This window comes from Euleptes europaea, chromosome 7 (genome assembly GCF_029931775.1).
Source record: "Euleptes europaea isolate rEulEur1 chromosome 7, rEulEur1.hap1, whole genome shotgun sequence".
NCBI classification, from domain to species: domain Eukaryota; kingdom Metazoa; phylum Chordata; class Lepidosauria; order Squamata; family Sphaerodactylidae; genus Euleptes; species Euleptes europaea.
Genome location: NC_079318.1, coordinates 1,146,724 through 1,172,634, shown reverse-complemented (window position 1 = coordinate 1,172,634; position 25,911 = coordinate 1,146,724). Strand labels below are relative to the sequence as shown.

Below are 25,911 nucleotides of genomic sequence, written 5' to 3'. Positions count from 1 at the left end.
AAAGTCATTTGAGGTCCAAAATCACCATTACATCCCTATTCCTATGTAATACTAAGAAAAAAAATAGACTCTGGAATATTTCTGATCCTGTGATGCGTGCTGGACTGTCATTAGTGAGAATACTATATCTTCTCTTTTTAGGATTGTGGGGATACTTTGGAGTCCTGTGGAGTGTACTTAATGGAATGAGGCCTATTGGTAGCTGCAGGATTCATAAGACCTGTTAGATTGTTGGAAAGCCCAAAAGGACTACTATGGCTTGGCTTTCTTGTTCTCCTTGGTGGGTCTCCCACTGTCAACCTGTGAAGGATAGAAGGTGGTTGGAAGAACCACCTTGAAGAAGCAGTGTTGAAAGAGGAGAGGGGGTTCTGAAGTGACTATACTCACATTTATGGAGGAGGAAGTAAAAAAAATGTACTGCTGGGGGTATGTCTATGTTGCTTGGCAACCAGAGGTTTTGAAAAGGAAATATTCACACCTGAGCGGAGTGAATGTGCATATTTATTCTACCAGAAGGTGGATATATTTATAGCTGAAATTTACACTTGTAAACAATACTGATCTTAATAGAAATTGAGTTATTATTTCATAGTAACAGAGTGAAAAATATTTTATGGGATTGCTGAAATGTAATTAACAAATGCTAATTTTTCACTGTCTTTAAAAAGCTTTCATTTCCAAAATGTTTATAACTAGGGAGAATTCCCAACTCAAATTTTGAAGATTAGATAATATTTTTAGTCACCTATACTAGAGAATGTGTTTGATGCCTACTGTGAACATAACTAGATCTAAAATAAGTCATGGAATTCATATAAGCCCCTCGGACCAGACAGTGGCCCAAGGTTAAAATCCCATAGTAAGTCTGCAGCTCCATCATGACACTGTGTCAAGTCAAGTCAAGTCAAGTTTATTAATACGGTCTATTTGACCAGCCAGCATCATGACCATCATGATAGGAAAAGTTGAGGGCAGCAGGAAAAGTGGAAGACCCAACAAGAGATGGATTGACTCAATAAAGGAAGCCACAGCCTTCAATTTGCAAGATCTGAGGAAGGCTGTCAAAGATAGGACATTTTGGAGGACTTTCATTCATAGGGTCGCCATGAGTCGGAAGCGACTTGACGGCACTTAACACACACAGCATCATGACACTGTATAATAAAGATGAATTATTTTTCTTATCCAATGCATAAAAATATTTGTGTGTCCCACATGAGAAAATGCAATATACGTTTGCTTAGCATTTTTCTGTTTGAATGGATTATAATATGTAGCATGGTATGGAAAGATGTGCACAGACATACACAGATGTACTAGAACATGCTGGTAATACAGATGTAGCATTACTCTCTACTAGGGTCATGCAAATTTTTTTTGTTAAATTTCAGGTTTGGGTTTATTGGGGCCATTTTGTTTTGTTTTGGGTTTTTTGGAAACCCAGAATAAGCCGAATGCCCATACTGGTAAAGGGGTATTTTGGCATTATTTCCATGTTTACAAAAAAAAAAAAAAAAATTGGGTCAATTATAGTCTGGGGATTTTTTTCAAAGTTCCAGTGGGGGCATTTTTGGAGGTAGAGTCACCAAATTTGCAATGTGGCTGCAAGGGACTCCTTAGACTCCGAAAATCGATGAACTTTGGGACAGGGGGTCCCATTTTATGGGCCCACAAAAGAGTTGCCCCCATCCTCCAGGGATTTGCGAGCCAAGCTCTCCATCAGTTTTCAGGTTCAGAAGTTCAGCATTGCCAAGGACTGGTGGAAAGAGCCTATTGGCAGGCTGGTGCCACAAAGTCTGGGGACTCCCTTTTTATCTGGGGTGCATAGCATGATGTTCATGCAAGTTAGCTTCCAAACCGAGGGAAAAGACTTAAAGGCAAGAAAAATAAGGCTCGGAAAACATTTCTTTCAGTGGCAAATAGCATCCTGTGAATAGTCCTTTATTATAGTCATGGCACGGGGAAACAATGCCTCTACTCGGGGTGACCTTCAGTTTGAGAGCAGGTTTTGTGGGGTGTGATATCGGAGCCAGCTGAAGTCATGACCAAGGCAGCTCTTGTGAAGAAGATTGCTGATCCACGGGGGTGAGGAGTCTTCTTCAGAAGCCTGGTAAGCAGCTGTAGAATCTGGCGTTTTTTAGTTGGAGGGTATATCTTTCCGGACGGGACTGAGTGAGCCCTGTCTTTTAAATATGCTTGATGCAGATCAGCCCACCACATAGTTGGTCAGATCAAGCTGGCTCTGATTACACGACCCCTACCTTGAAAGAGCCCCTACTATGGGGCCCTAACAAAACCAGTCAAAAGATAGAAAAATGGGAGAAAGCACAGAGCTGTGCATGTGAACAAAGGCAAATAGCTGAACCCGAAAAAGCCAAGTATTTATTTATTCGGCTTTTTGGGGAATTGCCTATTCGGCTTTAGGCAGGTTCCCAGGTTTTGTTATTCGAATGTTGCCGAAAAGGCTAATTTTGGGTTTATTTTCTGTTTGGGTATATCGATATGCACAACCTGACTCTCTACTTTAATCTACCTAAAGACATAAAACAAGTGAGTGGAAGAAGCAGAAACGACAACAGCAAACAGACTCAGATTAATTTTACACTTTGACCTGGTGATCCCTTATGATTGCAGAATTGTGTTAAAATATTAACCCATAAACATTATAACAAAACTCCTTGATCATTCAGTTTGTGTACCTTTGCTCCCTCATTACACTACCTGAATGGAGGCTATATCTTGGATAACTAGAAATGATTTAATATTGCTATTAACTTGTGAATTTGAATTCCAAGGTATATTTTTGGCAAATATACCTATAAAAGAGAGGATATAAACAATAGAATTTGACATAGGCTGGGACCCTATTGTGGAATGCACAGCCTCGGAGGGTGGTGGAGTCTTCGTCTTTGGAGGTCTTTAAGCAGAGGCTGGATGGCCATCTGTTGGGAGTGCTTTGATTGTGGGAACCTGCATGGTGGGGGGGAGGGTTGGGGTCACTGGGGATGTGGGGGGGAGGTAGTTGTTAATTTCTTGCATTGGGCAGGGGTTGGACTAGATGAACCTGGTGGTCCCTTTTAACTCTATGATTCTATGATTCTGTGACCCAGAGACACCGGGACACCTATACAAAATACTTCAGTTTGCTTACAGGCATGTGTGGCCAAGTCTCTCCCCCACCAGTGATGCCCTGGACTTGTGCTATTGGCTTTTCATGGAGAATGGGAGGATCTCACACTGGAAAGGAGAGCCCAGTGTACATGGAGAATGTAGAGAATAAGATAATGTGTTATTTTCCAAAAGTAAATTAAAAATTAGGTGACTCATACTAACACAGAAATTCTGACAGAAGTTGTTGTTGGTTAACTAAACCAAAACCTACACTTTCTTCCTTGGATTAAATGTGGCAATAACTGGTTGTGCACTTTCTGTCAGTAGAGTTTTTCAAATAAACTTTTTTTGCTCTTATTGTGTGATGCGTGCAAAAATATCTCTACCTTGAAGATTTTATAGACCATGAGCAGTTTTCTAAACCACTGGAGTATACATTTATACCCATTCTATACATTATGTTGTTGGATTACTATAAGTGGCTCTGTCACTTTTGTTTTGCCTAAAGTCTCACCTCACGATAGATGGTGCTTTTGAAGAAGGATGTTTATGCTCTTTACTGGCTGTGAATATCATCTCAGTGGGAGCCAGTTGTTATATGGTTTCCTGTTAGCTCTGGGTTTTTGAATGAGATAACAAACCCATCACAACAGGAGGAAAATGGTAGATGCACTCAGTGTGTGTGTGTGTTTGTAAAGAAACTTCAAGTATACATTGTGGGTAAGGGGGAGATGATGTTAGGTTATGAATCTGCTGCCCTGGAGGAGGAGGGGCCACTTTGTCTCTGCTTGTGCTCTCCATTATACATTTGTTTGCAGCCCCAGCCCTATGGGGGGAAGGGGGGCTCGTTACCCCAGGGGAAAACCCATACCCTGGTGACGGACCCCCATGGTCCTATCCAAGAATGACTAGTACACCGTAGCTGGAGTGAAAAGGCCACAACTTTATTGATTACAGTGTAAGGCATTGGCAAGCATGAAGGGCAGGATCCAGGGATCAGCTGACCCGTCTGTCAGCTGATAGCACCCTGCGCCCAACCCATCTGCTGGGCGCAGCCTGAGATGGCAGTATGCCGGGGCCCCACATGGGCGGAAGCCAACTGTGTGGTCCACTGTCACTTGGGAGGAGGCCAAACCGCAGCCCCCGAGCCAGGCTTCACCCATCCTGGCCTCCCCCCAAAAACCCTTATTAGGGTCCCCAGAGTGGGAAACGGGGCACACAGGCCGTCTTTCCCCCAAACTGGATCCGGCCCCATGCCCAAACCACCAACCCTCAGTTGTGACACATGACCCACCCAAACCCCAGAAACCAAGGGGAGAGCGAGCAAGACAAGCGGCATGGTGAGGAAGAACGGCTGAGGCCAGGGGCGGGGCTGCGTTTTATCCCCCCCGGCACGCCAGCCGGCACCCATCTCATTGGAGCCAGCCCGGCCCCATGACAGCCCTGAAAGGCCCGCCAAACCCACCGGGGGGCAGGGAGACAGCCGCGGGGGCAGATGGGAGCAGGCTGCCGCCATTGCCTCCCCCGGCTGCTCCACGTAGAGCACGGGCTCGCCCCCCCACCCCAAGGGGGGGCGCCATCGCCCCACGACCCAGACCAGCCGAGGCAGCTGGTAAGCCGAGAACCCAGCCTCCCGCCCCCCCGTTCCCACCCGCGGGTCTGCAAACCCAGATCCCCCCAGAGGGATCTGATGCAAATAAATAAGTCACCAGTGCTCATCAGCAGGAATTCAAACTTGTGTAAGATCATCTCTGAAATTTCTCAGGGAAGTGATGAGGGTGTACCAATAGTGATGTAGAGGAGAAATTAGAGCCCTTATTGTGTCTCCATGGTGTATGGGGTGGGGGCATTTGTAGCTGAGAATTAGCTTGATGGTTCCCTCAGGGATGCAAGAGGCATGACTTTTTTTTTTACATTCATCATGGAAAAAATATTTTTCAACTATCAAAAATGGGCACTATATACATATCCCACAGGCCCAATACAGTTTGCAGTTTCCATGTAGAATGGATGTGTACTATGGACTCACATTCCAACCTGAAGAAAAGAAATAAAAAATTCTGCTGACATAGCACAGAGCTGCTGCCGGATCTCTGCATGCTTATATCAGACTGGAAAGCAGACAAAGTCTTATATTAGAAAGGAGATAAATTCTTTGGTTGCTTACACATGGGTTGTTTGTCCTGGCTTGGGTGCTACTGGGAACCAGTTTTTCTTTTCCTGCTTCTACACAACATGGTTGTGCTTCTCTCCCTCCCTGTCTTTCCTAAGATCTTTCCCAAACCTGACATACAGAGATGTTTTAGGAAAGCCAGGCTGGCACCCGTATAGACATGAAAGGCCAAATCTTTCTGGTCCTCAGTACATTATTGCCACTTTCCTTTCCCCAGTCTTCTGTTGCGATCATTTCCTTTCCCCCAAAGATTCTTTTATCAGTAAATGAATATTGCAATAGCCCCATAATGTCACAAGAATCTGTTCTTTTAGGTTATCCGGGCTGTGTGACTGTGGTCTTGGTATTTTCTTTCCTGACGTTTCGCCAGCAGCTGTGGCAGGCATCTTCAGAGGAGTAACACTGAAGGACAGTGCCTGCCACAGCTGCTGGCGAAATGTCAGGAAAGAAAATACCAAGACCACGGTCACACAGCCCAGATAACCTACAAGAACTGATGAACTCTGACCGTGAAAGCCTTCGACAATATCACAAGAATCTGTCTATCAGGTTCTCTGAATTCTCAGGTTTCTTCTTTTTTAAGTGTCTTGCCCCCTTTTGTTGCAGAAATCTAAGGGTAAAGTCATATATCTGCAATGAAAGGGGCTAGAGACTTAACTTTTTTAAAAAAATGAAAGCTGGGAATTCAGAGAACCTGACAAATTGTTATACTATTATGACACTATAACAATATGTCATTTGCCAATTAAAAAAAAAACCCTGAAAAATCTCCTGGTGGCAGAAGACTGGGGCAGAAAAAATGTGGGGAAATTTGCCATGTGGAAACCCTGTTGCATGCCACACAAACCTATCCCTGAGTGGAAAACACCTTTGTTGCCTTTACAGCCTGGTTTCTGTCTCAGAATACTTCCCTGATGTGAACACATTAGAATTTCTGATACCACCATCTCTAAGAGAAGCCTTCACTCTTAAGAAACGGGTATTTGTCTGTGTGTGTGTGTGTTACTTACCGTGCATTCCTGAGATTCAGCGTACGGGAATGGCGGAGAGAAGGCGCAGGCGAGCCTCCTCCTAAGGCCATTCCCCGTACGCTGAAAAACAAAAAAAAAGCAGTTTCACGGCTTTTTTTGTTAAATGGGGCCTTTTGCCCCATAGAGAACAGCCAGGCAGCACCTGCTAAAAAGCAGGCGAAGCAACGCTGTTCCCAGTGCCGGCGTAATGGGGCGAACAGGGACAGGAAGCCGTCTACCAGCGGCCCTCCCCCTGGCCCACCCCAGGAATGCCCCGGGAACACTCCCCCATGCTGGCGCGGCTAGTCTCCGCCGTGGCCTGCGCCACAGAGAGACCGCACCAGCGGAGGGGCGAGGGGCTGCTCCACCGCGCTCGGGCGCCAACAGAACTGCCCTCGGCGCCAGCATAACTGCATCTTGTTGCGTGATTAGACTCACACTGGCGGCGAGGTCACGCTGCCTCCTAGGAGGACTTGCCCCCCCCTCAGGAATGCTCAGTTAGTTCCACAAGGTTTATGTGTTTATTTACTATTACATCTTGCAAGAAGACGTTTCAATATTCTTATATTTTGTTATTGCTGGTCTAAACTGTATTAAATATCATTCTGAAAATGCATTGTCAGTGATAATTATATGTATGAAGCTTTAGTGTTTTCCTTGAGAGTCCCTAAAGAGTGATTCTTTTCAGGAACTTTCCAAATTCATTTCAAAGTCTGTTCCTTCATTAATCTTGTTTCTTCTTCACATTAGAAAATCGAATTACTATAGCAGACAACTGGTTTATTGAGTAACAGCCTTCTTGGCTTCACCAGTGGTCATTAGGGTCCTAGTATTTTGCTTTGAGGCTGCAGCTCTCAGACTTTAGCAACCCAAAGACCCCTATTTTACTCTGAGATGTTATTTGTACTTCAGGAAGCACTGAGACTTTGGAGTAGAGACATTTGGTTGCTGACCGAGTGCTATAATAGGGCCCGTGCAGCAGCTACCCACCATCTTTATTTACTTAACGACACGGACACATCTTTTAACTTTTGGAGGAATGGCCACAACTTTTTTATTGGCAAACAGCTGTTTTGTGCCTTGGCGTGGCATGGGCACTGGTTGAGAATCAGCCGCCACTTTGCGGACTGATGTAACCGGTCCACCCAACGATCCCGTTGGGAGGGGCGCAAGCAGGATGGTGGAGCTGGGAAGTCACCTGGGCTTCAGCCACTTGGTGGTTCCCCTGCCACTTGGGTAGAGGCCCTATTTTGCAGCCCCGAGCTGGGCACCTAATACCGGGCCTCTCCCAAAACCCCTTATTGGGGTCCCTAAACTGACATTGAGCGGCACGCAGGCCACTCGCCCCTAATCCCAAAATCCTGTCCCATGCCTACACCACCAAGTTGTGATGAAAATATATTATTTATTTAATTATGTGAACAATACAAAAATCATAAAAAGAGGGAGTGGGTGGGTGGGACAAAGTTGGAGACGGACTGAAGCTCCCCTCAGTCGCGCCCTTCCTTTATCCTGAGTTGGAGGACCGGAGTGAAAACTCCTCTCCATCTCTGCATTCATTCCCGGACCCTGCCCTCCATTCGTAGGCTTATTCAAGCCTCCTATCTGGCCCTTGATTGGCTGGCCCGGGCCCGCCAAAGCACGGCCGGGACCATTTGCGGCCTTAAACTGCGGCCCTAACCTAACTGCTGCTGCCTGCTCCCCGCACGGGTCCCCAACCACAGCTCCAGTTAATTCTGGAACCGATTGATTCTCTTTCAACGAATTGATACTGACAGTAATTTCTGTATGGATGGAATCCTGCTTTTTATGTAGAAAGCAGTGTATACATCAGACGTTGACTTTAAAATAGCTGTTTTACAGTCTTTAGCAGATGAAGGAATGAGTTGGGATGTTCACCTTAACTTGCACCATCCTTTTGAGGATTCAATCTGAAGATATTCCGTCAAAGGTCCTAAATTTTTATGAGCAGAACCCTAGAAGTAGAGAGGGGATGTTCCCAAGTCCCCTCTCCAAATTTTATTTTACCCCCTCCCCACAATTTTTATCCAAGGTCTTCAGAGACCATAATCACAGGGAGTGGGAGCATCATACCCTTCCACAATCCTGAGATGGCAAATGTGCTCCAGTGTGTTTATGGGAAAACTTATTCAGATTTCTAATGTGATACAATTTTACATCAGAGAGATCTAAAAGTGCATTTCACATAAATTATAAAACTTTGGTTGTGCAGTTTGCAAATTAATGATAACTGGAAAACCTTTTCTAGAATCACTGAATTGTGGGTTCATGGAAGTATGCTCCCAGAAAAATTTTTAATTTTTTTTTTGAAAATCAAAGTTTGTCTCACTGCTCATAGGACATCCCATAGATTAGTATTTGATTCAAAGAGCAGTGAGTAGTGTTTGTATGCATGGATTGGGGGGGAAAGATACTGATTCAATTGTGAAACTGAATTGGACTTCACAATTATCTCAAGAAATAAACAAGATGCCACACTTGTGTTTTGGTCATGTCTTTTAAGTGTGTGAGCAAGGAGAAGAAAGTGGCATTTTCCCTATCCTATAGTATTTTTTGCTATTAAAGATAAACCAGTGAGACAGAACAATGGGGAATATCATTTTTAATAAAAGCAACTGTCTATGCCTGTGGCCATCACTACATCCTCTGACAGCTAATTTCACATGTTAATCACTTAGAGAAGTATTTCCTTTTTTCTGTCCTGAATCTACTGCCCACCAGCTTCAATGGATGCTCTCAAGTTCTAGTATTTTGGGAGAGAGAGAAAAAGTTCTCCCTGTCAGCTCTCTTCACTCCATGCATAATTTTATAAATCTCTGCCTTTCCCTCATTACTTGTCTCTTTTCTAAACTGAACAGTCCTAGACTCTTCAGCCTTTCCTCATAGAGAAGGTGCTCCAACACCCTAATCGTCTTTTCTGTACTTTTTCCAGCTCTGTGATATTCCTTTTGACATACAATGACCAACAATGTACAAAATATTCCAAATGAGGCCACACCATAGATCTAAACAGGGGCATTATAATATCAGCTTTATAATATACTCAATCCATGTATATACCTGAGGACCTTGCCACTACATCTGGGCAAATCAGGGGTACTCCAAATTCAGGAGTAGGGCTGGCTGATAGCATGGGATCAGGTTGCACATCATAATTTATTCACTTACTTAGCTAAGCAATACCAACTCCAAGTAAATCAATCCATGCATTTGAAAAGGAGCTAAACATGTGTTGTTTTTTAATTCACCAAAAGGCAAAACTTTGAAGGGTAAGGAACTAAATCTTCGCATACGGAACTGGTAATTTAGAAACTGGTTCATCAAGGTTGTCTTCCCCCTGAATACAATAGGACACTCCACCAGATCTTTAGAAAATAACTCTTGGCTTGTGTTTGGCGCAGTGCACAAAGTTGTCTAAAAGCAGGGGTTTGTAAAGCTGTATGTCTTGTCACCCTTTGAGTTTTACCCTGAATGACCCTGATGCTGTGTGGGAGTTGATGTTTTTGGTGATTAATCAGCCTTCAGTTGTTTGAGTTTTTTGGCGAGCTCATAGACCACAGCAAGCTGGACAAGAAAGAAAAGGAAGACTATAGCATGAATGTCTCTAAAATGTTTGATAGAAAGGGGACAGACAGTAGGGTGGAAGACTCCATACTGGATCAGCTTCTAGGAGACCTGTTTCTGAGGCGTGCTGCATATTTTAGAGCAAAGCATTGTTTAGTGAAATATAGCTAGTTTCTAGGCTGATGCAGTATTTTTTTTTTTTTAAAAAAAAAAAACAGACTACCAACATCTCCTACTTGTGTTGAGAGGGTAATGCAGAGTACTGCAGATGGTTTTTGCTCCAATGATGGGTGCATAGAAAATAGTTGGAATTTAAAATATTCACACTTCTGTGGCAAATAATTTATATTACATCCCAGGTGTAGAGCAATATTGATGGTATGCTCTTGAATTTCCACAGAACAATTTTTCTAGATCCAGCAATTTTGTATCAATAATAGATGCCCAGGCTTCTTGATTCATACAGTTTATTACAACAGTCTGTGATCTGACAAGTATTTAGCTTAATGCCACTAATTATCCAATAATTGTACTTGGCTTTAACAAAAAAAATAAATAACTATAATTATTTGATCCCCTGAAGCAATTTCTCATTGCCTTCTTCTGGATGCCAAAAAGATGGTTCTATTTTAGGTCATTTGTAGGTCAATACATTTCTTCAAAGAATTCTACATTCTACCAACCCGTGGTAACACCCATGCAGTGGTTTCCATGATCATAAATGGTTGGATGCAAGAGAGGCAACTCAGAAGTCCCTAGTCTTGACCCGGTTGGTTTGACTCACTGACATTTCATCTTTAAATTCAGTCTCTGACATATAAACAGATTGGAGGGAATTCCAGGGTTGTTATTCCAGGATAACTGATGGTCAAATCAAATCAAATCTTTATTTCGATTCAAGATCAGCTCTGAATAAAAATTAAAAAGTTAAAATAATAAATTTTTTGATGTTGATGATTCTGGGAAAGATGATTTGTTGAGGGGTAGGAAGAATCATCTATGGGGTGAGATTTTCAGTCAGCCGTTTACAAATCCCACAAGACCGAAGACAAAATTTGGCTACGTACTTGGATGGTTATCTCCCGAGAGGATTCTGCTAAGAGAAGGGAAATTTTAGATTCTTCAGATCTCCCAGGAAAAGTTGACAAAACGGGGAGAATATACTGCAATTTTATATTGTTGTAGAAAGGGCAGTGCAACAGGATATATAACTGATGGTAAAATCATAGAGTTGGGACCACCCCCTGCACAATGCAGGAACTTCACAACTACCTCCCCCCACACACGCACACACAGTGACCCCTACTCCATGCCAGAAGATGGCCAAGATGCCCTCCCTTTCATGATCTGCCTAAGGTCATAGAATCAGTATAAATGAGCCCTACATTTATGCATTTGTTAGCTGCAAATTGCTTCTTTCAAGAGCAAATCATTAATATTTAGAAGGGGAAAAAATGTCAGATTGAATACCATATGCTTGTAGCATCTGCTGGAGCCATTGCAGAGGCCTAGTTTAGAAAATTAAAGTGCCAGTTGGCTGTTGCTTTCATTAGTACTTAGTACCTGCTGTAGAGGCAGAATTTCAATTTAAAAGGGTAAAATTGTCAACATTTTAAGTCCAAGCTTAGCTTATATCTTTCGAAAGAAAGAAAGAAAGAAAGAAAGAAAGAAAGAAAGAAAGAAAGAAAGAAAGAAAGAAAGAAAGAAAGAAAGAAAGAAAGAAAGTGTTGTGTATGTATTTAGTAGGGTAGTAAGCAAGGGGAGACTTAGGAGCTTGAGTTCCGCACGAAGGATCCTAAACCCTGCTTGCCCTATTGGCTAAGCAAATGGATCCTATTGGCCCTAAGCCAGCATGTCCCATTGGTCACCGAGAGGGTATTCCCCCCTATCATGGATCAGGGGGGAGTGGTCGCAGGCGGCCAGGGGGGCATATAAGTAGGGCACGTTCAGTGTGTTACTTGGTTCTGTGCTGAAATCAAATAAAGCTGTGTTGTTGAACTCTGTCTCTGATCTCATGAATCCTTCCCACATGGACTTAACAGTGGCGACGAAGACTGGGGAGCGGCCCGACTGACCTGCTGACTCATTCTCGTTCCGCCGTTCACAGTGACCGGTAGGCAGCCCGGTCCGCAACGCTGAATCACACGCCGGCTGACCCGCAGCTTCTGCCTCTCTCCGCGACCTTGCTGTGTCCAGGCGGCCGGCCCGATTGCTGATTCACTGGGATTCTTGGGAGAGACGACACATGCACACGATGGCCACCATCGGCTCCGTAGAAGCCTTCGACATCTCCCGCCCCTGCGAGTGGGAGAGTTATGCCGACCGCATTACTTTCTTCCTGTCCGCCAACTCCATGACGGATGCCGAGAAGAAGCGCAACGCCTTCCTCAGTGTTTGCGGTCCCCGAACGTTCCAGCTGGCCAAGACCCTGCTGGCCCCAGAGAAGCTGAGCGCCTCGTCCTTCGATGACATCATGAAAACTCTGGGCGAACATGTTGCTCCACAGCCCACTCAGATGGCCAAAGCCTGGAATTCCACTTGCGTGACCAGGATCCCGGAGAGTCCGTCGCCGAGTACCTTGCGGCGCTGTGCCAGATCGCGAGGTTCTGTGCGTTCAAGGACCTCGATAGGACCCTGCGGGACCCCCTCACCTTCGGCCTCCGCGACGAGAAGGTCCGCCGCCGCATTGTGGCAAAGAAGGAAGTGACTCTGGCCACTGCTGTCGAGGAGGCCACCGCAGCCGAGACTGCAGCCAGGGGCGACCACTGCCGCAACCGCGCCGCTGCAGCCCCGCCCCATGAAGCGGCCCCAGTTCATTTTGGGGACTCCAGCGACTCCGTGGACGAGGCCCACTAGATGTCCGCCATGGCGCTCAAGCCATGGGACCTGGCGCTGAGGGCCTGTGCCAGCTGCCAGCTGCCACCTGTGCCAGGTGACCCCCACGACCGCCGCACTTGCCGGTTCTGCAATGCCCGTTGCAAGGCGTGCGGTCGATCTGGCCACATCGCCAAGGTCTGCCGCTCGTCGAGGAGGCCGCCTTGCCAGGAGAAGAAGGATGGCGCCGCCCGACCAGTCCACGGTCTCTCCGAGGACGATGACTACGAGTCCCCATGCCGGGGCCGCCGCAACCACCGCCACGTCCAAACCCTCGCCCTGCACAAGGTCCACGGCGTCGACAAGCTCTCTACCACCGTTTACATCGAGGGGCCCCCCTGCGTGATGGAAGTGGATTCCGGGTCCGCCCTCTCCATCATTTCCGGGGACACTTTCCGGGACCTTGCCAAGCATGCCCTGCTGCCCGAGCTGGAGCCCTCCAGTCTCATCATCACGGATTTCCAACACCACCGTGTTCAGGTTTTGGGTGTCGCTCACGTGTCTGTGCGATACAGGTCCCTCACCAGCCACCGGCGGGTCCTTTAAAATATATTTTTTTCTTCTTTTTCCTCCTTTAAAAACTAGGTGCATCTTATCGAAAGATGCGTCCTATGGTGTGAAAAATACGGTATTTATTAATTTATTTTGAACAAGCATGGTATAGTGGTTAAGAGCGGTGGACTCCAATCTGGTGAACCAGGTTTGATTCCCCACTCCTACACGTGAAGCCTGCAGGGTGACCTTGGACTAGTCACAGTTCTCTCAGAATTCTCTCAGCCCTACCTACCTCACAAGTAGGGTTGGCAGGTCCTTCTTTGCCACCGGTGGGAGGTTTTGAGGGGGCGGGGTTTGGGGAGGGACTTCAATGCCAGAGACCAATTGCCAAAGCGGCCATTTTCTCTAGGTGAACTGATCTCTATCAGCTGGAGATCAGTTGTAATAGCAGGAGATCTCCAGCTAGTACCTGGAGGTTGGCAACCCTACTCACAAGGTGTCTTGGGAGGGGAAGGGAAGGAGATTGTAAGCCATGTTAAGACTCCTTAAGGTAGAGAAGAGCAGGGTATAAAAACCTGCATAACCTTTCACAGACTGCAGACTACTTCAGAAGCAATGGGTAGATCCCCACTATGCAGTAATTTAGGTAGGGAAATTAAAATTAAACTGCAAGTTCAAGGGGGCATAAAATGCAGGAAAGACAAAAAACATTCACTAGTAAACACCTATAATGGGTGGAGAGTCCTGGGTTCTGCTAACATTCCATAAAAATTGATCTTTAGAAGTCTCATTATACAACTATAGGAATCTGCTGAACTGCTTTCTTGTTATAAAACAAAAAGAGTTCCATGGGAGAAAACAGTGAAATTAATGTCTCTTAAGAAATGAAGCTGCAAACTTTATGTGGAAGCTTCAGCTATGGTATGGTTAAAAGATTGGATAATGTTGAAAAATGCACGTTTACTGGATTTGGAAGGCTTTGACAATAGATTTGGGTGGCATGGGTATTTGTGGTATGACAAAACTAAAATACATGTGGCTTTTCAACACCATATTATTAGATCATCATTGATAAAAACCTGGTTGAGATACAAACATCTGTTGGAGACAAAGACACCACTATGGATATCTTCTCAAGAAATGTTGACTTTGCGACCGTTAAGACCATCACAATTTATAATATACCAAGATCTTTTAAAATGGGAAGGGAATAAATGTGCCCTGAAGGATTTTGATGAGGTTAAAGACCATCTAACTTGGCTTCAATATTATCAAGTACAATCTGTATACATCCAAGATATGAAAAAGGGATTTCTGAAAGAAAAATCAATTCTACAACAGACACTTTTGGATAATACTGACCATCTAATTTCCAGGATGTACAAGCTTTTATTGTTGCTATATACAGAACAAGAAAGAATCAAGCCAACAATGATTACCTGGCCACAAACAATTGGTCATTCTATTTCCTTGAAAAGTTGGGAAAGACTTTGGTCAAGAGACATGAAAAAGATTCTTTCCCAATCGATAAGGGAAAATATCTACAAAATGATTTACAGATGGTACCTGACACCAAAAAAATTGTCTGCAATGTACAGTACAATGTCACCAAACTGCTGGAAATGTCAGGATAAAGTTGGCTCTTTTCATCATGTTTGGTGACTTTGTGATAAAGCTAAAAACTTTTGGGATATGGTATGCAATGAGCTAAGGTTAATTCTACAACAAAATATCCCTAAAACTTCAGAGATGATGTTGTTAAGTATTATACCGGACTATATTATAACACAACAAACCTTTTTACTCTATGCCACCACAGCTGCGAGAATGGTCTATGCAGCTAAATGGAAAATGACTGAAATACCGGACAAAACTGATTGGATTCATAAAATGTTTGAACTAGCAGAAATGGCAAAATTGACTGAGTTAGTAAATCAAAAAGATAATGATGAATTTGTTAAAGAGTGGGAGGCGTGGATTGTTTATTGCAAAAGTGAACTTAATGTGCAAAATGTTAAAGGTTATAACTTAGACTAAGTTAATTTTCTTGCTTCTACTTTTTTTTCTTTTTTAATAACTGTAGAAGGTTTTATAAAAAAATTTTTTTATAAAGAATTAGAAAATAATTGCTAAGAGGATTACAAAGATAAGTCAGAGATAGAAGAAGGAAGGGGGGAAGTTAAAGTAGGGGAAGATAATTGTTATATATATGTTAGTTTTAATTGAGAATTAGAAAAGATTGAAAGGCAATGTTAATTGATTGTATCGAATATATGAAAAAACAATTTAAAATTTTTTTAAAAAAGAAAAGAAATGAAGCTGCAAATTATAGCAGACCAGGGACTTGATTATCCCAGACGAATAAATTCCTAGAAAATCGAAGAAACATATGCTATCTTGGGGTTGAGTCACACATTTTTAAAAAATTATTTCAACAACAACAACAACAACAGAACAAAGGGAAAAACCTCAAAATCCATCAACAAAATAGAATTAAAGAAAACAGGTATACATAGAGACAATAATATAACAACAATGGTGGAAGATCTACACAAAAGTTTCTATAAAAAGGTTTCCAAATATCTAAAAATAAGTCTGTATGCTATTTTCACCTATATTCATACATTCAAATATTGATAGAGTTCTAACGTCCTCAATCCATTGATTTACCGGAGATGGGCACTTATCTTTCATATGATGAAATATGAGTCTTTTAGCTGTAGTAAGGAGGGTCCATTTTCGTTGACCATCTTGTGGTTAGCCCACAAGAAAGAGATGGGCATATAGTTTAAAAGCACATAAGCATCCTCACAAATCAATGAACATTTTAATAAAAAATTAATATGAATAATAACTTCTTCCCTATGGGAAGCACAGTGTGGGAAGCACTTCTCTGTGCTGTCTTTCCATACTGCACCAATATTTTGTGTCTGAACAAGCAAACAGGATGGGGTACATTTCTTTTTCCTTCAAGGCTGCTTTCTCCCTAAGAGCTGTGTGGCATTCTGGAGGAAAAGAGCAATGTAATTTGGCCTGCCCATGTGATTCCTTTTTATATTATTGGAGCAGCATGAGAACAAGCCACAGTACGGTAGCACAGGGAAATACGAATTACCAATAAGAGAAAACATGGCTAGACAGGCTCTGTGTCTAGGGCTGTGATTTTAGAACAAATTCTACTGGTTGTATAGGTTGCATAGTGCAGTGAGATGGTATAAGATGTCACTGGCAGATCAGATGCATAATAAAAGATTAAAAAGTAATAATCAGTGTCTCCAATGTACTTCCTGATGCTGATGATATAACAAGATGATATGTGATTTCTTTCTCTCTTTTCTAATTTGCAAGCACATTTGATTAGGACTGAGCTGGAATTTTAAAGCTTTGATATATTTGATTTAGAATAGGCTGCTAAAACATTTATGAGCACTATTTGTTTATGATGGCCTAAAATGAATATAGATGTACTTCATTTTTATAGGGAAAAAATGACTTTTCTCTTTGGGGTGCTTGATGAAAGAATAAACAGTGATATTCTGCATGTTCCTAAAGTTATTTATAATTTTTACAATCCAAATAATCTATAGGCAAAAGTAATGAATCTGGTTTTTTTGATGCTTCCAATATCTTTAATAAATAAAAATACATAAATTCATTGTAGGTGGCTAGCCCAACCCTAATCGGAGCGGAATACTGCTGGGTTGACTACCATGAATACCATCAGCCTCAGAGTTTCCCCATTAACAGCACGTCCGTGAATAGGCATTTGATGGTCCGAGTTTTAAAAGTCTGCTTCCAGCGAGCAGCAAACTCTCCCCTGCATAAATGACCTGGGTCTCCCATATCTTATTTTAATTTTTTTAACTGCTACAAGTAGGGTTGCATTGTTGAGAAATTCCTTGAGATTAGGTTCTGGAGGCTTGGGAGGGCAGGGTTTGGGAAAGAGAGTGGCCTCAGCTGGGCATAAATGCTGTAGATACCACCCTCCAAGCAGCTGTTTTCTCCAAGGGAACTTATCTTTGTAGTCAGGAGATCAGTCATAATTCTAGGTCTCCAGGCTCTATTGGGAGGTTGCCAACTGTAGGTCAGAACAATCCTAGCCACAGAATTTATGTATGTATGTATTTATTTATTTGATTTTAAACGAGGTAAATCATCAAGGCTTTTCTAAAAGAAATTCTGGGAATTGTAATGGCGATTGGGGAAAGTACGTGGCAGGAGTTACAATGAATTCTCTCATTCGCACAAAATTATAATTCTCTGGTGGCAACTGGTTCATAAATAGGTTGTTGACATGGTACTTAAAAGCTTATTTATGATGCAGATGCAGAACAGGATTATTTGGCAACACTATCAAGTGGTGCCCCAATTTCTCTTATGACCAATGTTATTTTGCAAAACTATGGAGGTTCATCTTAGTACAAAAAAGATGCCAAAGTACAATCTTTTCTCTCACACATTAGGACTAGTTCACTATTTTTTCTCGTATTTACTGTAGCTGAATCCATTCAGAGAATCAAATAAATTTTTTGAGAGATGAACTCTTTACTGGAACCCATGCCCTCCAAATAATATTATACCGTGTGTTGCTTTTGTTTAAAACTACAGTTGTGTGATGGCACTGAAAGTCACTTGGGTCTTTTAAAATGTCACTTGGGTCTCTTGGTTCCAAGTAGAAGCTCTTCTTTGGCAATGGAGGAAATGGATTGGGATAACCCATGGAACAATATATGTCTCTATTAGCTACATAAGTGATTCAACATTATGTCATGTTAAATGCTTGCCTTAAACATTGTAAATATCATATCTTCTTCTCTCTTTTGTTTGTAAAAACAAAAGGAGCATCAAAAATATGGGACATGGCAGGCAGAGCATCCTTTTCTAATTGAAAGTTTAATACAAAGCAGAGTTTAGGCTTGCAAAAAAAATCTTGTATAGAGAATGTCACTAATTAAAAGAGTCCAAACACTTGGGTCTGGGAACATTATTTATACATGGGCATAGCAATTAATACTGCCCATTCTTAACCATATCATTAAAAACAATTGAGATGCCAAAATTCAGATTCTATTTTATTTTAAAAAAATGTTTTAATATATTGAATATTGTGCCCCACAATATAATCACAGTTATATTGTTCTACTACATAATGTGTGTTGTGTGTGTTAAGTGCCGTCAAGTCGCTTCTGACTCATGGCGACCCTTTGAGTCAATGTCCTCCAAAATGTCCTATCTTTAACAGCCTTGCTTAGGTCTTGCAAATTGAGGGCCGTGGCTTCCTTTATAGAGTCACTCCATCTCTTGTTGGGTCTTCCTCTTTTCCTGCTGCCCTCAACCTTTCCTAGCATGACTGTCTTTTCTAGTGACTCTTGTCTTCTCAAATTGTGACCAAAATACGACAGCCCCAGTTTAGTCATTTTAGCTTCTAGGGTCAGTTCAGGCTTGATTTGATCTATAAGCCACTGATTTGTTTGTTTGTTGTTGTTTTTTGGCAGTCCAGGGTATCTGTAACACTCTCCTCGAACACCACATTTCAAAGGAATCCATTTTCTTCCTATCAGCTTTCTTCACTGTCCAGCTTTCACACCCATACTTAGTAATAGGGAATACGACGGCATGAATTAATCTAGTCTTGGTGGTCAGTGACACATCCTTACACTTCAGAATCTTTTCTAGCTCCTTCATGGCTGCCCTTCCCATTCTCAATCTCCTTCTGATTTCTTGGCTGAAGTCTTCCTTTTGGTTGATGATGGAACCAAGGAATAGAAAGTCTTCAACAATTTCAGTTTCTTCATTGTCAACCTTAAAGTTATGTAATTCTCCTGTAGTCATTACTTTTGTCTTCTTGATGTTCAGCTGTAGTCCTGCTTTGGCACTTTCTCTTTTAACTTTCAGCAGTAGTCGTTCCAAGTCTTTGCTATTTTCTGCCAGTAATGTAGTATCATCGGCATATCTCAAATTGTTAATGTTCCTCCCTCCAATTTTAACTCCACCTTCATCTAAATCTAATCCAGTTTTCCTAATTATATGTTCTGCATATAGATTGAAGAGATAGGGAGATAAAATACATCCTTGTCTAACACCTTTGCCAATTGGAAACCATTCTGTTTCTCCATATTCTGTTCGAGCTGTGGCCTCTTGTCCCGAGTATAGGTTGCGCATCAAAATGATCAGATGTAGTGGCACACCCATTTCCTTTAAAACCAGCCATAGCTTTTTGTGATCCACACAGTCAAAAACTTTGCTGTAATCTATAAAACACAAACTGATTTTCTTCTGAAATTCTCTTGTATGCTCCAGTAACCAACGTATATTTGCAATATGATCTCTAGTGCCTCTTCCTTTTCTGAAACCAGCTTGAACATCAGGCATTTCTTGTTCCATATATGGTAACAGCCTTTGCTGTAAGATTTTGTGCATCACTTTACTTGCTTAAGAAATTAATGCGATGGTCCGATAGTTGCCGCAATTTTTGACGTCTCCTTTCTTGGGAACTGGAATGTAAATGGATCGTTTCCAGTCTGTGGGCCATTGTTTTGTTTTCCATATCTGTTGGCATATTCTTGTCAAGATGTTGATGGACTCTGTTTCTGTGGCTTGGAATAGCTCTATTGATATCCCATCTGCTCCTGGTGATTTGTTTCTCCCAATTGCTCTCAGTGCAGCTTTCACTTCACTTTCTAAAACTGTAGGTTCTTCTTCAAAAGGGTCTTCTTGGAAGGAATCTGTCATCCTTTCATCTCTTCTGTATAGTTCTTCAGTGTATTGTTCCCACGTTTTCTTTATTTTGCCCTGTTCAGTTAATGTATTTCCATGCTGATCATTCAGCATGCCTAACCGTGCTTTAAATTTCCCTTTGATTTCTTGGATCTTGTGGAACAGATTTCTTGTTCTTCCTTTTTTGTTGTTCTCTTCTATTTCTTTACATTGGTTATTATAATAGTTCTCTTTGTCTCTACTACATAATAGTAGAATCTATTGTGTAGTATAATACTAGAGCCAGTGTGGCACAGTGGTCAGAGTGCTGGACTAGGATTTGGATGAATCAGGTATGAATCCCCCACTCTGCCATGGAAGCTAGCTGAATAACCTTGGGCCAGTTACACATTCTCATCCTAACCTACCTCACAGATTGTTGTGATGATAAAATGCAAGAGAGAAGAATGTAAGCCACTTTGGGAGGAAGACAAAAAGGTACAAATGAAGTAAAAAATAATAACGATCCAGATTTTTTCAAAGCACTCAAATTTTTATATTACCTGAAAAAATGTATAAGGGCTATAAATGTGTATTCTGAATCTTCCTTGGGAACTATTCCTTTTAAATACCCCAATGATTTCTCCCCCACAAATTCAGATGGAATATCCATTCATTTTTTCATATTAGTCTTATGTGGTTTGAGTCTGTATCAACAATAGATTTAACTCTTCTAGTCTCTTATGCTGGTCTTGGACCGTATTAAACTCTCTTTGACTTCTAGTCTCTTAAACTTTCATGAATACAACTTCAGCCGCACTTTCCCTGGGTTGTGTTAGTCCTGAAAGGGCAAGAACAAGACAAAAAGCACTGTGGTGGTGTGGCGGCATTTTTGATTGGCACAACTGTGTGGAATTGAAGTTCTAAACCATTTCTTATGCTGTGTCATGATCCTGATCCAAAATGGGACCCAGGCAGCTAGTATTTGCTCAAAATCTACTAGAAGTTGTGCACTTTTAACCATTGCAATCTTATTTGTATATACATTGTATTGATATTAATGTAGCTTCTGGGTAAATACACTCCTAATACGAAAATATTAAATATACAGCTGTTTCCCTTTTGGAAGTTCTGCTGTTTGTGAAACAACTGCCCCACATCAGAATCTTCTGTGTCCCCTTCCAATATTTTTTCTAATTTTTTCTATGTACTTTCCACGCTGTCTCTGTGGATAATTAGTACTGGCTTTTACAGAATTGTTTTTAACTTAAAATTACTGAAACCCCGACTATGGGCTAAACTGAAGTGCACCACAATTGATGGGAGATTGTTGTGGTTAATTAAAAACCTTTATACTGATTTTACAGCCTAAAGTGTGGTATAATAGGGAGGGTCATTTACTGCTCCTTTTCCCATTGACAGGGGGGGTTAGACGGGGGGGGCTTTTAGCACCATCCCTTTTTAATTTGTATCTGTTGGATTTGCCAGCCTTTTTTATTGACCCTTCTTTCCATGCGCCTAAATTACTGGATACTTCAGTCCTCTTTTACTTTATGCTCATGACTCTGTTTTACTCTCCCAAACCCAGATTGGTCTTCTTTGGGCTCTGAAAAGGTTCCATACTTATTGTTTGCATGAGGAATTATCTATAAATTTTACTAAAAGAAAAATTCTTAAGTTTGCGCTTCACTCTTCCACCAAAAGAGAGACATGGATAATTAATGGGTGGAAGATTTTCCAGGTTTCCTCGTTTAGGTATTTGGGTGTCCTATTTCATTTCATCTTGTCCTGGAGATGTCATAAACAATTGGCTACTCTCAAGGCAATTTTGTGATTTCCCCCCTCTAATTATCCCAGCAGCTATTAGAGACTTTAACTCAATAGTGATGTCACAACTTTTATACGATGCCCCATATGGATTTCTGCTGTAGACAATTCCATAAATAGAGTGAAGTCCTCATTCCTTTGAGCAATTGGAGGGGTCCCCAGGTGCATTTCACCATCAGCCCTTCACTATGAGTTTGGTCTTAGCTCAACAGAAGCTTGTGACTGGGTACACGCCTTTAATTATTGGTTTCATCTATTTTTTGAGGCCTCGGAGGATAGCTTGGTAAGCTTAACTCTCAAGGACTCTTATAAGGCTCCCTGGCTCCAGCATTTTGAACATAAGCTATCACTTGTAAATTTGAAGGTAGAAGACCTTTACTCTTCTTCTGTAGATCAATGTAAAAAAACATGTGGCCAAAATGATCTGTGCTAGAGATAAGAGTCACACTCATTTTGATGCACGGAGGACATGTTCTCCACTTCCCCTTGGCCTATTATCTAAAGGTAATCTTCCTCCCTATATGGATTCTCTGGTTAGTCCAAAGTTATGTAGAATCTTTATGCATTCAAGATTTAATTGCCCTTTTTCAATGGTTTTGCTGGACTGTATGCTAAAGATCCCTTTTTCAGACCGGCTGTGTCCCTGCCCTCTTTAGTCAGTGGACTCCTTGGTACATATCCTTTTGCACTATCCTTACATATACCAACTTAGGCTAAAATGGATTATACCATGTTTTAACAAATGGTCCACATCTTCTCGAGCAACTTTGGAGCAAAACGTTCAGTTCTTCTTAGAGGAGTCTGATCCTCAGCATACTTATTTTGTTGCTTGTTTTTTGGAGGCTGCAGAGAATAGACGAAGGGATTCTCACAGAGATGGGTTTTGTTTAAGTTTTATGGTTTTATTGTTGAAGACCTCAGTCTAAGAACAGGGATAAAGAAAAGAAAGAAAAAGAAAGAAAGAAAGAAAGAAAGAAAGAAAGAAAGAAAGAAAGAAAGAAAGAAAGAAAGAAAGAAAGAAAGAAAGAAAGAAAGAAAGAAAATTACTGAAACATATATTTAAACCTCTGTGAGTGCTTGAAATATATCCTATAAATTTTTACTTTCAAGTGATCATCGATGGACCATTATGCTACTGTATAATAAACTGTGATTCCGGAGGTCAGGGTTTGAAACTACATCTCAGACTGTATCTCACAAACTCACTATGTAGCTTTTTGCAAACTACTCTCTATTGGCCTCAGTCTCCTATCGGCATAGGGTTTCCAGGTCCCTCTTCGCCACCAGCAGGAGGTTTTTGGGGTGGAGCCTGAGGAGGGCAGGGTTTGGGGAGGGGAGGGACTTCAATGCCATAGAATCCAATTGTCAAAGCAGCCATTTTCTCCAGCAGAACTGATCTCTATCGGCTGGAGATCAGTTGTAATGGCAGGAGCTCTCCAGCTAGTACCTGGAAGTTGGCAACCCTATATCAGCAGTATTAATTTGTTCTTTATATGGTGCCTTTCTGTAAAGCCATCCAAGGTAGTTTACTATTCAAAATTTGAAAAGACTAAAAAAATTTGTAGACGATCAATTATCTTCTTAGGAGTTGATGTTATGAACTCTTTGGCCTGGGTAGGTCTCTTTCCATCCCCACAGGGCACAGGTCTTCATGGAGGGCTGGGGAGAAGCTGCCTCAGCTGGTTTCTTTCAGGGCCTTGGTGGATTTATATGAGCTGATGGTATGTGCTCCCTGGCCTGGGGCTCTTTCGGTGTTATTATCCCCATAGAGAAAATGGGTATAATAATACTGGCCTCGCTTACAAAGTGTGTAGATGGTGCAGCTCATACTTGAATGTTTAAGTCATTAAAAACTGCAGTCGTATCAACTATTTCACTACTGTGAGAATGCTTTTTAGGGAAAGAGACCATACAGAACTGTATTTAATTGCGCAACAGCATTCATTTCTGTGGAGCCGGCGTGATGTAGTGGTTAAGAGCAGTGGTTTGGAGCAGTGGACTCTAATCTGGAGAACCGGGTTTGATTCCCCACTCCTCCACATTTGTGGCGGACGCCAATCTGGTGAACCAGGTTGGTTTCCCCACTCCTACACATGAAGCCAGCTGGGTGACCTTGGGCTAGTCACAGCTCTTTAGAGCTCTCTCAGCCCCACCTACCTCACAGGGTGTCTGTTGTGGGGAGGGGAAGGGAAGGTGATTGTAAGCCAGTTTGATTGTCCCTTAAGTGGTAGAGAAAATGAGCATATAAAAGCCAACTCTTCTTCTTCTTCTTCTTCAAATAACATTTGTTCAGGTTACTTGAAGGACAGGTGGTACTTTTCATTAATTTTATAATGGTGTTAAAGTACACATTATTGTTATTGTTGTTGTTGTTATTTATTAATACGGACACTGGCCAGCAGGAAAAAACAACAACAGCCACAACAGATAATAAAGTACACATTTTTCCTTTGTCCCCAGAATATGAATTGATGGGTTTAATCTGCTATGTATTATTTAATCTGAATTGAGGATATATAACATTTACACCTGTTATGATTAGGTAGGTGTTACCATCTTGCTTTGATACAGAATGCCAAAATGAGCTTGTGAATTCCCCAGAGTTTATGGAGCCCTCCTGGCCGCATCATCGCTGCGCCTCTCCCTGCCCCAGTGGCAGCACCTGAAACCTCAGGAACAGGCTGTGTTGACTCTGGACTCTCAGATTCTTTGTAAATTTTTGTAATGAGCAGTGTATTTCACATTTGTGCGGTGATGGCATGTAACACAGAATAACTAATAGGATTCCCTAAAATAGTGGCAGAAGATTGAATGGTCTATGGAAGTTACTCCAAATATATCTGGCTCCAGTTATTTCCTTGTGTAAGCAACAGCAATAGAAATGTGGCTTAATATAGTAATAATGTGCTTAATTGAATCTTTTTTCTTTTCTTTTTTTGAATTGTAGTATCTGAAAGTTCTAAAGTGCAAGACAAAACATCTGCTTCATCCAACCGCGCTTTCTCTGTTGCTGTTGGGAAGAACGCTAACAATACTGGAGCTAAGCCAGGTATAGTTTATCTTATTATCTTTATCTTTCATTGTTTTCTGTTACCTAGAAAGTATTTTAAAATCCCATCTTTTTAAAATGGTATGTTGTTTTCCTTCTTCCCATATTTCTTCAGTTACGGTTGAAGCTTCTGGGTTTATTTTCTAATATAAAACATAAACATTTTAGAGAAGCAGATGCTGCATGCTTGCATTTTATTCTGAGACAAATAAGATTTTACTCTTGGTAAAATAAGGATGCTCTGCTGGGAATAAGCCCCATTGAATTAAGTGGGACTTCAGAGTCAACAAGTATGAGATTGCTCCTAATGATCTTTTATGGGATGGCTCTCAGATGAAAAGGAAATAGCTGTGTGTGTCTGGGGCTTTTGGTGTATTGTAATTCCTATCAGAGAGTTTTAGGACCAGAGTTTCCTTTAAGGTTTTACTTTGAGTTAAGCAGGAAAGAGAAAATATGACAACCAAAATGTTAACGTGGCTTTTACTGCCAGACATATTTATTCACCTCTCATTTGAAGTTGTTAATGTTCTTTTTTTTTCCTTATGAGAAGATGGATTTTTGTAGTATCGTAATTTTGTTACAGCATACTTTTCTGATTCAAGACACACACCCTTTATTAGATATAATCCAGGAACAATAAGCAATAGAACCAAGCTACACCTGGCAAAGAAATGTAAGATTTTGTTTATCAGGAGCAGCTGAAGTTTTGAATTGGGTATGGACATGATAATTAAGCAGATATGCACACTTTAAAATATATTTATATTTTAAATATATCGCTCATTTGGCAAAATTGTGCTCTTTTCCCATTCCCCAGGAAGCACTTAGAACATAAGAACATAAGAAAGGCCCTGCTGGATCAGACCCAGGCCCATCAAGTCCAGCAGTCTGTTCACACAGTGGCCAACCAGGTGCCTCTGGGAAGCCCACAAGCAAGACGGCTGCAGCAGCACCATCCTGCTTGTGTTTTTTTTAGGGCTTGATCTAGTAGAGGGTTTCCATGGACGGATGGAGGCAATTTTTTGCCGATTCTGCTGTCCTGCTGCAGACCTGCGCTGTCCCCTAGGAGCAGCATTGTGGAGAAAGCATTT

At 41.8% G+C, this 25,911-nt stretch overlaps 1 protein-coding gene across 1 annotated transcript in view; it reads left to right on the top strand.

Moving 5' to 3' along the window:
* Positions 1–25,911, top strand: part of MAP7 (microtubule associated protein 7) — a 141,361-nt gene that overhangs the window by 40,022 nt on the left and 75,428 nt on the right. Inside the window, exon 2 of the mRNA XM_056853833.1 lies at positions 24,719–24,820. Coding sequence (XP_056709811.1) covers positions 24,719–24,820 — 102 coding nt within the window. The remainder of the gene's footprint in view (positions 1–24,718; positions 24,821–25,911) is intronic.